The following is a 15,597-nucleotide window of genomic DNA, read 5'->3' on the forward strand; positions in this document are numbered from 1 at the left end:
AAATTCATATATTATTTGCCTTATATTTGGCAATTTGTGAAAGTCTTTACCTATTTCACATTAACACTTTGGTTCATCGGACCTATTGGACAAATCCTACCTCGATATCAAAGATACTGTCAAATAACATCCGAAGTGGTTGAAAGATAACGTATCCCCAAAAGTGCAGTATCAATCCCTCGAACTTTAACGCTTAAATCGTGATTCGGATCCAGACAATTTACAAGGAAAGCTTGCTTCTTTATCCACCATAAAGAATGCAAGGCTTTGGGATGATTTTCATTGCTTTTATTTTATTTCCAATTTTTTTCGTGTTAAAACGTATCTCTATATTAGGTACTTAAATAATATAGCCGAGTTAATTCACTGAAGTTAATATAACTTAAAAAGATATTTACAAAACATTATAGGCTGTTTCTTTTAATTTTCTTAAATAATTCATTAGAAATTTGAAATAATTTAGAAGAATTTTAGAATATAAATAGTAACTGAAAGATGAAACGGTAACTGTTAAGATGGCGTAAAATGTAAATTCAAATCATGGTAATTATTAGCTTAGTAGTGTTTCATCTGAAATAATAATTAACATGAGTGCTTTACCTGCATTACTGACAGAGACGTCTAGCATCCTGTTACGCTTGCTGTAACGTATCTGGGATGTCAAATCAATTATCTCGTTCATTTTCCTCGTGATCGATACATTAATGTCTCCATTTCTGCCAGTTACCTGACCAAGCACTGTCATTTGATCATCGTTGTTTCTCACCTAGAGAAATACATATATTATATTACAAACTGAAACAAAACAGACAAATTGTAATGATCTTAAGTTTTACTAACGTTTATTTTATTTTAAATCTTTACTATCACTTCTCATTTTCTACTTCCGGCCAGAATTAAAAGCTTTAACTTATTTATGCAAATTTGTCTGGCGAACGCCAAGTACTTAAGTTGTGGCTTTTTGCCAAGCAAGAGAAAGGAAGGAGTTAGTAGAAGCAGGCCGCTTGCCTTAGCAGTTTTTACTCGGTTGCTGGTTGCCTTCCAGGCCAGAGGCTTAATCCTCTTGATAATTTTAAACGTATCGTAGTGTTAACAGTTCTCTGTACTACATACGGCTTCCTGTTAATATACGGCCAATCTTCTCGGAGGCCCTTGTTTGTTATTCCAAAGTTAAGTTAAAGTTTAGTTAATATTTTTATATTCTTACGTTCAGACCACAAGTGGTTGGTCTCTGTATTCTGAAGTCCGAAAATCATTGTAAAGAGTGAAAAATAAAGGGTTTCGTATACCCTTCCTGTGTATCTTGTATACTTCCCACATTTATTGAACATAGCTTTAGTAAGCTCCCTGTTCCGAGTCAGGTCTTTGAATGTTCCCAAAGCAAGTAAGGCGGAACACTGAACCTGATAAAATATCAACGAACTCTCGTAAGTCTTAAATTTTGTTTAAGATACATTTTCGCTCTGTAATGTACGTACTTCAAAACACTTTGTAGGTTGAATGAAAAATAACATTTCTGCAACTTAATATCAAAAGAACTGAGGCATCATTGAAGCCTTTTTTTTTAATAAGCACCTTTTACATTTTTGACCGTCAAAGACGTACCGAATTCTTTACATAACTAACCGTCAAATTGATGACTCATCTGTATTCGAAAGCATAACTTAATGATATCAAGATTAGAAACGTAATCCACATAAATCGTATGAGATTCAAAAACTCAATTAAGTACATGGTTTGGATTTCCGTAATGTATTGAAATAAGTTTTTTGTATTGAGAAAGGATAAAGAGAGAGAAATGGTCGTCAAAATATGTAGGCAGGGAATTCAGGGGTACAGCCTGGTTTTCCTCAATTCAATCCAAACCTCTGCGACAGCCTGGAATATTTGCTTCTGAAAGTTGCAGTTTTTTAATACAGCTTCCGAGAATGCTGTTTGTATTTCAGCTCAAATCTTCGGATGACTGAAGGTTTTCATCAAAGCAAAAGAAAGCGTTGACGAAAGAGCACATTTTATCCTTCAGACTTCAAGAACTGAGACCAATATGATTCATATAATCTCACTGACTACAGCTATTCAAACCTTTGGGGGAAAGCTGAGGGCGACCGCCCTCGAATTGCTTAAGCAATTTTGAATAAGTGAATTTGTGTGTAAAAAATCGTCCTGACACTTTTCCATCTGCTAAAAAAGGCCTTTGCACGATTTGTTTCATCCCAGATGCTCAAACTTCTCTTCAAATCACATCATGTTTCGAGATTTGTTATTATACAGGCAGCTGTGACGAAAGATTGTCAAGACTTCAATGTTATGCTGCTGCTTCATAAGGCATCGATTTCGAAGGTTATTAAATTTCAATTTAAAGTGCGTTTGATAAATATTTAGTCCAGAGCGGCAATTCGCCTACAAGGACAATAAATTTCGTTTTGGCATTTTGCGTTGATTCACTATAACCGTTGATTCACTTTTCAAACTGTCACTTTAAAGAAACTAAAAAATAAGTAATCTGCATAAATATATGTATGTTTCTCGCATTGTGATAAAACGAAGGTACCTAGAGCCATCCCATTTTGAATAACGTAATCTTCCACCGAATACGGCATTTGAAAGCCCCTTTAATTTAGAAATTAAAACTTGTTTTATGCTCTATTTCATATTTTGTAACGCTTTAACGAATTTTTCATTAACAAAGTCAAAGATTTCAAAACAAGCTATGGAAACAAAAAAGTTATTTTCTTCAGCGTGCAAGACTGTGTTTCGGAAATTCTAAAGATAAGTTCATTTAAAAACTATTTTGTGATATTGCTGTCGAATTAAGTTTTATGTTTTAAGTGCAAAGAACATGATATTTAATAAAGAATTTATTATGGAATATTATACAATAATTAATAAATAAAGGTAATCCATAAAACGTTAGAAAACGTCCCTTTGGGCTTAATGTAAAATCTGAAAGCTTTCAGATTATATTAAATATTATTTTCAATATTTCTGGAATTTACGATATAATACTAAACTGAAAAAGAATTCATTTATTCAGGCCATTATACACCTTTCCACATAGTTCACATCTTTAATTAAATAAAGATTAAAAATAAGTTTTAATTTAAAACATCTTATTTAAAAATTTTGGTTAGCTCTGAAGGGCTATTAGTCTCAAAATGGCATTCTGCGTCGGTTCACTATGAACGGCGTACCACGTTTTAAAATTTTCCCAAAGATTACCTCCCTGCATTATATTTAAAGACATTAAATAATGAAGAATCTGCATTCTAAAAAGAAAGTTTCTGAATTTCTTACACATTGTCATTTATTGCTGGTGGAAGAATTGAAAAACGTGAGGGAAATTCTTTAATATTGCTGATCGTTTCCCATTTCACATTAAACTCCCCCCTTTTACTCCTTAAGATTTTTGATCGCAACATTTTAAATGGTTTTAACGTTGTTAATGGCATTGTTATAAGCCGATGAAGCCTCGAAACATACAGCTGATCTCGGGAAAGTTTTCAGCAGCATTATTGTTAAGACTAGTTCTTCGCTCAGACTAGTTAGTTATTTAGTTCAGACTTGTTTGTTAGGTAGGTACTGAGTATGTGAAATAATGAATCGCATGAAGAAATTAGTTTTCGACGGTTGACAAAAAATACCTTAGAACAGAGAGCTTAACTCTTTGAAGACTATAACGGCCCAGACGGCCTTTCGTTCAAACGACCATAACCGACCTAAACAGCCGAAATTATGATGTTAGTTTCTTCCCTCCCCTCACACGTGTATGTGAGTCATGCTTCTCTCATTTCGAGTAGAAGGTCTAATTTACATGCATCTAAAACCATATGGACATACAGTGCCATCTTGTGGCAGAAATTATAGTTTGAAAAACGTTCCAAAGTACTGGCACAAATACGTGACAGTCGGTAGAGAATGGAACAATCCTCTGGCACGCCTGCGTGTCGGCCTGTAGATAAGTTGCTGGCACGTATACGTGACAGTCGGCGCGAAGGGGTTAATGGATGGGGAAGGGCGGAAATTGCTGTGAATTTCGAAACCCCTTTCGGGCAGTTCGGTATTTTAACATACAGGTTAGCGAAGGCTTCGGTTTTCAAAGAGTTAAAGTATGAAATGTTATTTCATAGAATGGTCTTTATTTTTCTTTAAATTGAAGAAATGAAGATATGTATTTCACAAAGTAAAACTCGGTAACTCTCAAATTTCTAAACAATCCTCAGTGTTTTGCATTCTATCATTATCAAAAATTCCTTTCCTCTAATTTAAAACCAAAAGTAAACTGTTATTTTTGGAAATTCCTTTAAAATATAAATGTATCTAAATTGCAATTTAATCGAATCAAAATTAATTATCATTTCGAATCTGACGACTACTTTACCATAACATAACAACTGGCAGTAAAACACAAATCTTTAAAAAATATCCAGTTAATTTCACATTTATCGAATATGGTTTTAGGATCTTACCACCAAATCGACTTGCTGCCTTGTCTTCAGGATCGTTGCTTTGATCTCTCTGACATTTTGGACCTGTGGTCTATAGAGATTTTCTACTTTAAAGTGAGCAGAAGATTCTATTCTTCTGTCTGTTATTTCGCCAACACACTTCACGTTTAGCATGTTGACAGGATGTTTTAGAGAGAATTCTCCCTTATAATGACTTTCTCGTCTTCCATCTGACGAATCAGAAGCTTTGAACTCCATGAGGATGTTGTGATGTCCATTAGTTGAGTAAATCAATTCACTTTTACCATGAATTTCAGATGGTCTGAAGGTGAGGGTATTGGTTTGGATTACAGCCTAGAATGCAAAATCATAAAGATATATATATATATATATACATATGTAAGATAAAAATATTTTTGCCATTTTGCACGGGTTCGTGGATTTTGAGTGATTGACAACACCACATGATGAAGAATCAGACACAATTTATTTAGCCCGTATTACTCAGAACAGCTTCATAAACACGTTTACAGTAGTCGAAAACTACGACGAGCAAGCTGAAACAATCAGCAACACAGCCTTCAGGCCGGTGGAGAAAGCTTCACCACGGCAAAGCACCAGAGTACAGCTCCCGACTCGGTTTAGTCGTTCTCGGAACTCTACGCTCTCTCGAGCCACGCTACAAATCGCTATGCACTCGGCGATAGGCTAGGGTACAGCTCTCGCCCGTTTCGGTCGTCCTCGGAGCTCTACACACTCTAAGATAAAACTCGAAGATGCAATAACTCGCGATACGCTGCGAAACACTCTCGACACTAGACTGAACACAAACGTGCTAGGCGAGACATTGAATGAGTGACTCCGTGTGCTGGCAGGGCTTATATAGCTTTTGGACTGCCTTTCAGAACATTCCGGTCCAAACCGGTAAGAATTCGTTCTAGAAGGTTCTCCATTTTCCAATTTTGTATCAAAATGTGCGATTTCTCGCCAGATATAGCAACCCTGCCTTCACGTGCCATTTCCCGGCAACCGTAAACCTGCTTTGTGGGGAAGCTATCTTACCGCGTGGTGGACATTTCGTAACAATATGTAAATCAAAATTATAATTCAAAAAGCCTCTAAATTGCTCATTTTTAATCTGGGTACTTCCTCTCTATTAATAACTTTCTCGAAATGACACAGTGCAAAGAGAGAGTACTCTTTTTAGAATAGAGAAGAAAAATGAATTTATGCTGCTAATTAAAATTATAATTTATCTTTTACATATTCTTAATTTTTCTTACACACACACACATATATATTACAAAGATAAAAACTGGAATAGCATTTAATTAAATAAATACTATTAATGTCGAGCAAAATACTACAAAATTAATTCCAATAAATGTTTAAAATACCAAACGAAAATCTAACATGTTTAAAAATCGCCAGCATTTGAATATATCTAATTCTTTTCATACCAGCATTTTATGAATTAAATGAAACTCACGTGTAATATATAAACGTTAAATTTGAAAATACTTTAGTACCACTATGTTTAAGTAAAACAGAAAATGTTAATATATGGTCTACAGTACCACAGATTAAAAAGAATTACGGTACAATTATTAAGCAAATGTATTAGATTTTGACATAAAATATTTAAGTTGACATCCGTGTTATTATTATCCAAAGTTATGAAAGCTTACGCACAGTACACGTCCTTGGTGTGAAAGAAGTTACTTTTTAAAAATAAAATACTTGGACATTTATGAAATGTCCTTTGTTATTTTATATGAAAGATTTTACAGAATTAGCATAAATTCCACAATATAGCTCTCACTTCCGTATATACGCAATATATGCAGTTTACTAACCGAATATATTTATTAACTAGATACGAGGGCAATCCCCAAAAAAAAGGTCTCCTATATTTTTAGATATACAAAGAACCGTTTATTTTCTATAATTGCTACATCACTTTAAAGACTGCAGAATGCTTTATTTTTCAACATAATCGCCATTTCGGTCGATGCATTTTTGTAGACGCTGTGGCAGTTTTACAATGCCCATATCATACCAGCTTGCCGCCATGCCCTTCAGGAAGTGTTGAGGAGCTTCAGGAGCATCCAGATGATCCTCCGATCTTTACGCATTTTACGAACTCAACAATCGCGAAACTCAACGAATACGAACTCAATTCGTCGGCAATTGACGGCCTCCCGCTCCTTTCTTCATGAATTTCAGTACGACCGGCTGTAAACTCTCTACACCACCTGCGAACGTTTTTGACATCTATGCACGACTGTCCATACACTTCCGTCAATAGGCGGTGAATTTCAACCGGTTTAACGCCTTTTGCGTTCAAAATCGAATAACTGCGCGCATTTCGCACTTGGCGGTAACGTTTATCGGGAGCTCCATTTCGATTGGCTGCCAAGCCAAGACTGAGCATCCGAACGAAGCGCCTGTGTGCTTATGTGGTAGCGGAGAAGGCACCACTCACAACAGTGTTGCCAACAACCGTATTAAAACTTTCTCTACGTCCCCAAAAAATAGGAGACCTTTGTTTTTCGGATTGCCCTCGTAGTTACTGAAGCTCGGCGCAGTAGCTAGCGCATTGCGCATCACCACCACAGGTCCGGGGTTCGATCCGCGGACTGGGCAAGGTCGACTCTGTCTTTCATCCCTTGATTTCCATTCTTTGAGTCGATAAAATGAGTACCAAGTTCGCTTGGGGGCTAAACACTGGGGGTCCTGCCATAGGCAGGCCACTTGTTCAGGACATATGCTTACGCACCCCGGTCAAGAAAGCAGATTTCAGGCATTGGCCCGTTAGGGCTGTTACGCCACTGAGTTCAGTTTATATATTTACTAACCGCATATATTACTACTAAATTTTACAAAACGTTTTAAACTAAATAAAGCAAATGCTTGGTATTCAAAAGAATTAAGTATAGCCAAGTATTCAAGGAAGATAATATTTTTGGCAGCGGATTCAAATTTGAGAGATGTATGGAAAAATAAGTAAAAGCATAACCATAAATCTGGAATTTGCTCTGTAAATCGTCTGCAATCATGAATCAAATATAAAGCATTCAAAAATATAGTTCTTAATCCACATATGCTCAGTCTTAAAATCATTCTTACTAGTAATAGTTATTCAATTTACAATACATTTCGTGTGGTGTATCAGTTGTAAAATAAATTATTTACTTGAAAGATGCATGGTTGATTTTAGTGTGAAAATGGTAACCTACCTTTGGAAGTTTTGGATGCTCTACAGTAATTTGTATGCGATGAGATGTTTCTCTGTAACTGCTCATGTCAGCATGTTGAATTCCAACTGCCATGCGTTTCTCTAAGCTTCGAGATGCATCCCAATAAAAGTCCACACCTCCAGACGAAGCTCGGCTAGTTCTGGTGAAGTTCCCTTTCATCATCAGAGACCTCAAAGGAGTGTCAAGCCTACTCCATAGTTCTTTTCCAGTTTCAGTATCAGCCATCTTAATGTCATAGGAAATTCCTTTTTTACGGCTCTCATCCCAAGCGAATGATGCATCATGGCGGAATTCGTTGTCTTCGGCGGTATAAGATGTTCGAAAAGCGACAGCACGGTTTTGATAAGTCGACATAAATTTTATTTCACGACTGTTCCTATCTTTCTTACTATCAGCAGTTACTGTCAGGGGCAAAACTGGAATATCTAACGTAATATGAGCTGTTTTATCGCTTTTATGTAGAAGGCCTACCTTAAGATGTTTGACTTTATTGTAGTGGAATTCCAGATTACATTCGCTGGTTGAGGATTTCTTTTGATGCGTATAGTGAAGTTTTATATCTTCAGTTTTGGTATAAGGGCAAGCTAGTTGAATAACTCCTTTCAAGCCATCTCTACTAATATGATTTTGGAGTCTAAAAAGACCATGACGGCCGTTTTTCCAGCATTCGACAATAGTCGAAAAATGGTGGTTGAAAATGTACTCCTGCTTTATTTTGGCTTGCATTGTTCTGTACCTGTTGAAAGGTGTTTCTACTTCGAATTCGACTTCAAAATTTCCGAAATTTCTGAAACTTAGCGATGAATTAAAGTTATAGCGTTCATTAGAGGGGCTGCTGTAAGTAGCTGTGAGCTGCTGACGATTACCTATGTTTCCATAAGTACCCCCGAAAATATAAGTATTTTCACTGGGAGTAGTAAGACTCAGAGAAACATCTTTTTGCTGAGCAGTATTTTCCAGTCTTCCGGATGTCAGCCACTTAAAACCAGCCAGTTCAAGCTCTGCTCTGCCCGATATTCGGTTTTTACTTATTCCATATTGAGAATATACAACATACCTTGATTTGGGGAGACTCAATGTTATTCTAGAATCAGCATTTGAAAATTCGGCATTGTGGTGAGCATTTGCTAAAAGCTGAACCGATTGATAGTTTGCAACAGGCAAGCGAAGCATTAAGGACATTTCTTCCGATGACTGCGTCCGACTGAGCTTAGAGGTGAGGCCTAATTCTGGAATGTTTTCGTTAGAAGTTTCCAGCTGGAAGTTGCATTCAACATTTTGGAAATTGTCGTTTAAATACGTTCCATCAATTCTTAGCATTCGGAGGGATTTTATTGGTGTGGTGACGGTTAAGAAAGCTTCCACATTTTTCCAGCTATAAAAAGAAAAAATATTTATTTTCCAAATAAAAAAAAAAAATTCAATACAAGAATTTAAAAAAACAATAATAATAATAAAAAAAATTAAATACTTAATATTCACTAATCTGTTCTATCAGTTAATGCAGGATAATATTTTAAGACATAATTGATATAAAAAATAAAATAATATTATGTAGAACACATTTTAGTCCGTTTTCATTGTTATCTAAATATGCACTATATTTTGGGGTGAGTTCGACATATTTAATCAATATATAAATATATTATGTTTAAAAAACACTTAATACAGCTTTCACATCGCGAGTAAAATAAAATAAGAAATTTTGTACTCTTAATTCCAAAAAACTAATGTATAGGCATAAGGAAAATGTAAAATAATGCATATTTGATACATTTTAAAGCAACGTGTTACCATTATTAATACCCTTGACAATATGTTTCTATTGTTTGTAAATCTGACAGTTTAGTGGAATGAAACTCGAGAACTAAACTTTCAAAAAATTTAGTTCAAGATTATTAATCTAAATCCACTGATTGAAATTGAGGATTTTATTAAATAACACTAAAATGAATAAATTAATATTATACAATGAGATTAACGCTCATTTTCAGTTGTATAATAAAGGTTCAAAATAAACAAACACAGGTTTTAAAAAAGGTTATGCTATGAAAAGCTTTAGGAAAAGGTTTCGTTTCTCTTATCATAATTTCCTTCTTTGTACGTCTAACAACTGAAACTTGACTAAAATTTCATGACTAAAAATGTTATTATATCCAACTTATTGTTTGGGCAGACTTTATTTAGATACCAATTGAAGGAATTAAAATTTATAGAATACAAGGAATGCGAATAGACTTACCCAACTTTCTTCATGCTTCCGGCTACACGGACTTCATTACCGGGTGTGGTAACGATCAGTGATCCATCCATAGCATCGAAGTTCTCATTGTTCAGTGTTCCCGTGATAGTAAATGGATTCAACGACGCTGCCAATGGGCATTCCAATTTCAACTGAATTAATTTTTCTCGTTCATAATTCTTTAAGCTTCCTGTAATTGTGTGTGTTGTTTCAGGGGTGGAAACAGAAAATGCTGCTTCAATGTCACGACCGTTATTGTTTATGTATTTAGCCTGAACATTCAGTGTTGAAAAGGATAAAACATTGCTGTCTATTTTTAGCGTAGAAGCGATTTGATTTCCTTTAGTTTCATAATTGGCAACAATTTGGTGAGTTGAGCTGGGAACGATAAAATACATCTTACCTTCCAGAACTTTATTATTACGCCTACGTGAGTATGAAGCGGAAAGATCAGCCTTGTTTTCTGGAAGTAATGAACTTTCCATAGTTACTTGTACATCAATATCCCTTCCAGAGTCTTTAAACTGGCCATTAATGTAATGTACTTTGCCCATTAATTCTATAGAAATTTCGGTTTCGGTTCGCTTTGGCAAATTGTAACTTGCTTTCCATGAAACGATAGCCGTTCTGTAAGGTAAAGCTGATGAATCAGCTTTTAGTTCAAAGCTTAAATCATCATCATCTTTCTGGAAGGATACATCAAATGTATGAGCAAATATTGGTGATTTAGTTGAAAATTTAAATTGTGCATTGCTCCAATTTATCATATTTATTTCGGCATTAGTAGAAATTTTTTTGAAAGTTGTAAAAGGAGCATTGATTTCCAGCGATGCTGTTAATGGGCGGAATTGGCTGTTAGACATCTTGCCTTCGATATTTAGACTTTTGTGAGGTGTTTTACATTTGAGGGAAATGAATCCACCATCTTTGTTAAGCTTATATTCGCCGCTAGCTTCGAAGCTGCGAAGAATTTCAAAGGGTGTTACCAAATCTATGCGTCCCTCGATAACACTGTAATCATCGTTGCTTAAAGAGCTGTCTAAGCTAAATACTCTGAATCTTTCGAAATTGGTATTTACTTTCACTTTGCATTCCATGTATTCATTTCCTTTTTTGCTCAAATAAATAAGGGAACTTATTTCATTATTTTCCATTCTTAGATTAGACGAAAACTGATAAAATCCGGGTTCAGCATCAATAGAAGACGTTAGCTCTATCTCTCTAAAGTTAACAATAGGTGATACGAATCTCAGGTTTAGTTTGGCTATATTGTTTCCACCATACGTTACTGCTAAAACTCCCTCGTACGTGCTCCTTCGATTGATAGTAGTTGTTACTTTGCCACTATACTGACCAGATTTCTTTTCATAATTAGATTCAAAACGAATTTCTCTATATTTTGGAAACGGACTCTCTGCCCGGAAAGTGACGAAACCGCTTCTTGGATCATACTCTGATAAAACATCAATTAAAATATTTTTACTTTTACTCCATTTTAAGTTAACTTGAGAATTAAATTTACTACTTTCGCAATTACCGTTAACTTCAAGAACTACATTTTCGTAGCCTTCGACTGGTGTAACGACTCCAAACTTTGCTTCAACGGAGGTGTCTTTAAGTTCGTACTGTCCGTTCATTTTATACGTATTTGCGCTATTCCAGTCCAAAAACAATTCACCGCTGATACCATTTCTGAGTCTATCATACTTTGCTGATGTTTTTAATTCTCTAAGTGTTCTGTAAGGTGTAGAAAGCTCAAAATTTATTGAGGCTCCGTCGCGACGAATAAGTGATCTCCCGTTTAGGACGAAACTGTTGTCATTTTTAGAATAAATCAAACTTACGCTTTTATCCGCTCTACTGTAGTTACATGTAGCGCTGAAAGAGACTTTTTTCATTTCATCAAAGGGGGTTGCTAAAGTAGTTTCCAGATTCAAAGAACGATAGCTTTTTAAGAAATTAACTTTTGCAACTATTTCTTTCCTATTTGCAGAGCCCCAAAGGAAAGAAAATTGTGCAGTTTTCTGTGCACTGGACAAATCATATTTAGCTAAGGTGGAATAAAACTCATGCCCTTTAAAGTGACTGGTAAATTCCAGATTGGCATTGACCTTTTCCCATCGATTGTAATTAAAATTTCCGTTGACTTCCATCTTATTTCTGCGGTCCCATAAAACTCTCAGCAATCCTTTGAGCTCAGTGTTCAGATATTCATAACCTGAATTAACTTCTAGCTCCCTGATAGTCCTGAATGGAGTAGATATTTTCGCATTAAATGACTTTGAATAAAACTTGCTGGAATACTCAGCACTCAGTATAATTTCCTTGTTCTTGTCCCAAAGCAATGAGCTAGTGTGCTTTAACAGAGATCCGTCGCCTTCATGATGGATTGAAATTTTTCCGTTGAGTATGGGCGAATTTGAAATTAATTCCGCCTGTGTATCAAAATTTAACCAATCTCTAAAAATGAGCATGTGATTCAAAGATCCACTCAGTTCATTTTTGGTGAGATGCAGTTTTGTCGAGTATTCAGCATCCCTTTGGTTATGGGTTAAATCAATATGCAGCTCTTCATATTTCTTAAAAGTTGTTGTTATTGTTGCCGAAAATTCAATATTTTTGTAGTTATAAGTAGATTCACTTAAGCCGCTCAGCAATATGGTAACCTTTTCATTTCCAAAACCAGCATCAAGAGTGCTTTGCAGTTTAGAATTAATAAGTTTGTGCACAAAATCAATGGACCCTCGTTTGGGATCCATGTATTTAGGAGATTCTGCTGTTAACAATGCATTAAATTCAATATCATTAAAACTGTTCATCTTTCCAACAGAACTCAGAGATAATTTTGAACTATAAGGCAAGTTAGTAGCCACATTTAATTTATACGAATTTTGACGTATTTCTAGTGATGATGACAGATCGACAGCTTCATAATTCCTAAAAGGAGTAGTAAATTGTATCTTGCTTTCAAAATTCTTATGATATAAAGTATTCATGATCACACCAGAGACAGATGAAGTAATTCTGTTTGTGTTCCAGATTAATTCTCCATCTGTATTTAAACTAGAGCCATCATTTCTGTAAATTACCTTTGCTTCCACGTTTTCGTATCCGCGATACGGAGAAGTACCTTTCAAAGATACAGTACATGTTCTTCGTCTACCACTTAGTTGCTGGTTGCCTTCAAAATTTAAGGTTATTTGTCTGCTTGGAGCCCACTGCAGTGAACCATGTGTTCTATAATAATTATATTTTACATAGCTATGGTTTATTTCAGCAGAAATATCTTCCATATAAGAAAACGGAGTTTTGAATTTGATCACACCTTTTAGTGTGTTAGACTCGATATGTCGATTACCTGATAATTCTAAAATTATTCTATCATAATTGTTCCATCTAATCTGTGCTTTACTTGCAAGGTCGATTGGATTATGGTTATGATTAAATTCCATATACAAGTTTTCTAATTGCATAAATGATGTATGAATTTTCCCCTTTGCATCGACATTAGCCCCACCTCTTGCAAAGTTAAATCTTCCTGTTGATGACACGGAAAACTGGTTTCTTCCCGGCAGATTGCTAGAAATTTCGCTATCCCACTGCTTATTAGCATATAAATGTGTTATACTCAAAGTTAAGTTCTCATAGCCATTGTAAGGTGTTGCAAGCTCTAAATGACTATTGACTTGTTGTTGAGATCTGTCTATTTCGATATTGGCGGCCAACACTGCTGTTACCTTTTTGTTTGGTGCCCATTCAAATTCAGCTCTATTATTGGTTTTCCATTGGGAGTTGCGTAAATCTCCTTGTAAGCCAATGCTAAGTGCTCCAGTCATTCTTCTTCGGTACACTTCCAAAGCAAGTTTTCCATCATATCCGTCGGGTTTGTTTCGCAGTTCGCTTGTTACTGCAAAGCGCTTGCTGCTGTCTCTGTCTGCATCCCATAATATTTCAAAGGATCCTATTCGGTGATTATCTCCCATCCTGCCTTCCATTTTGGTGGTAATTCTCTGGCGGTTTGGCATTTTTATCTCAGCATTGCAGTTTAATTTATTTCTTTGATGCTGAATAGCTGCTTCTAGAGCATATATGTCATTATTTGAAGACACCTGACCTGTAATGCGATGGTTAAGAGAATTTCCTCCTATGTAGTCCGCTCTCATTTGATATTTGTTAATACCAACATTTAATTCTGAAGACAAGGCGAACTGACTTCTATGGAATCCAAGTGTTGTAGCAAATAGTGTTGGTCTTGCTGATGGAAGTTTTAGTTGTCCATCGACTTCGTATTTAAATCGAGAACCTTCACTTTTATCATTGTAATGAATAATCATTTCAGTACTTCTTTGTTGCCATTGATAAGACATAGTTGCTCGATATTCTTTTGCATTTGACTGATTGATGGCCAGCCGAGCAGCACCACTATGTCCTGGATAACGAAGCTTTATATCACTTGTGAAGCTTAGTGGATATTCTGTATCAAAATTAAGCTGAACTTCTGTGCTGATCTGCTTGTTCCTGTCATATTGAAATTTCAGAGCACTTTTCAAATTTTTATCTGTATTTTCATGATTTACATAAATAGAATAATCTATGTTTTTCTCGGGATAAGCTAAGCTAAGTGAGCCATCAATTTTATTATTTTTCAAGGTACCACTGTAGCCAAGAATTTCTTGAAATTTAATAGTGTGCGCTCTGCTTCGTATACCATCTCCAAGAGTAATGGATACAGTATTCTCGATGTGTCCAGTTGTCTTCATGGTCTCGAAAGAAACTTCAGTGTTCCATTCAGGCAAGAACGAGGTTTCGATATTTAATAAGCCATTGTATTTAGTAAGAGCAGAAACAGAAAGATTTCTCATTTTCCCAGTGATGCTCAGTTTATTCATTTTTCCTTCCATAATCCTGTAATCCGCAGTCATTTTTGCAGACATACTACCACTTAATTGAGCAAAACCTCTCACAGTACCATCTACTGCATAGCTACTTAAGCTCATTTCAGTGTCATAACGATCTTGCCCGCGGAATTCCAAGTTACCTGTTTAAAAAAAATAGTAATTAAATTTTATGTTATAAAAATTAAGATTTAATTAATTTGCATTTAAATCTTTTAAAATATTCAATTAATTTTTTAAATCAATGTGACTAATTTATATTTATTTCTACGATTAAATAAACCTCACAAGTTTCAAAATCTAATTTATTCTTTTGTTTTCGAAAATATTTATTACACTTTATGAGTTAATTTGCCTCAAAAATGATATAAATTTTAAACACACTGTTCAGAGTTATTAACAACTCGTAAATCATCGAATAAAAGAAGATCAACTAGTAGAGTCATTAGGTTATTTTGAAGCAGGAGAGATGGAAAATGAGCGATGCCCTCACCGGGACTCGAACTACAGACTTTTCGAATACTACTTACTCCACCTTATAACCTTTTGCCCCGTGCTGACCTCTACGCCACGAAGGCAAGCTAGAAGGCGGGAGAAATACCTTATATACCCCCCTTTTAAAGGGAGACTAGGGTTATGGGACCCAATCGCCAAATCCTGGTGGTGGAGAATCATCATCCACCACCATTTCTAGTTCGGTCGCACTGTAGAGACATCAAGATTTTTGAAAGCAGGAGATATGAAAAAGGAGCAAT

The 15,597-nt window shown here is 35.5% G+C and overlaps 1 protein-coding gene across 1 annotated transcript in view; it reads right to left on the minus strand.

Annotated features, from left to right (window-relative positions):
* Positions 1 to 15,597, minus strand: part of LOC118186596 (uncharacterized) — a 108,613-nt gene that overhangs the window by 30,251 nt on the left and 62,765 nt on the right. The window contains exons 19-22 of the mRNA XM_035356706.2: positions 9,948 to 14,985; positions 7,685 to 9,080; positions 4,467 to 4,799; positions 601 to 766 (exon numbers count right to left, since the gene is read on the minus strand). Of these exons, the coding sequence (XP_035212597.2) occupies positions 601 to 766; positions 4,467 to 4,799; positions 7,685 to 9,080; positions 9,948 to 14,985 (6,933 nt within the window). The remainder of the gene's footprint in view (positions 1 to 600; positions 767 to 4,466; positions 4,800 to 7,684; positions 9,081 to 9,947; positions 14,986 to 15,597) is intronic.

The sequence above is a fragment of the Stegodyphus dumicola genome, chromosome 4, assembly GCF_044657685.1.
Source record: "Stegodyphus dumicola isolate Sdum_Otavi_A_Nest chromosome 4, ASM4465768v1".
In the NCBI taxonomy this organism is placed as follows: Eukaryota; Metazoa; Arthropoda; class Arachnida; order Araneae; family Eresidae; genus Stegodyphus; species Stegodyphus dumicola.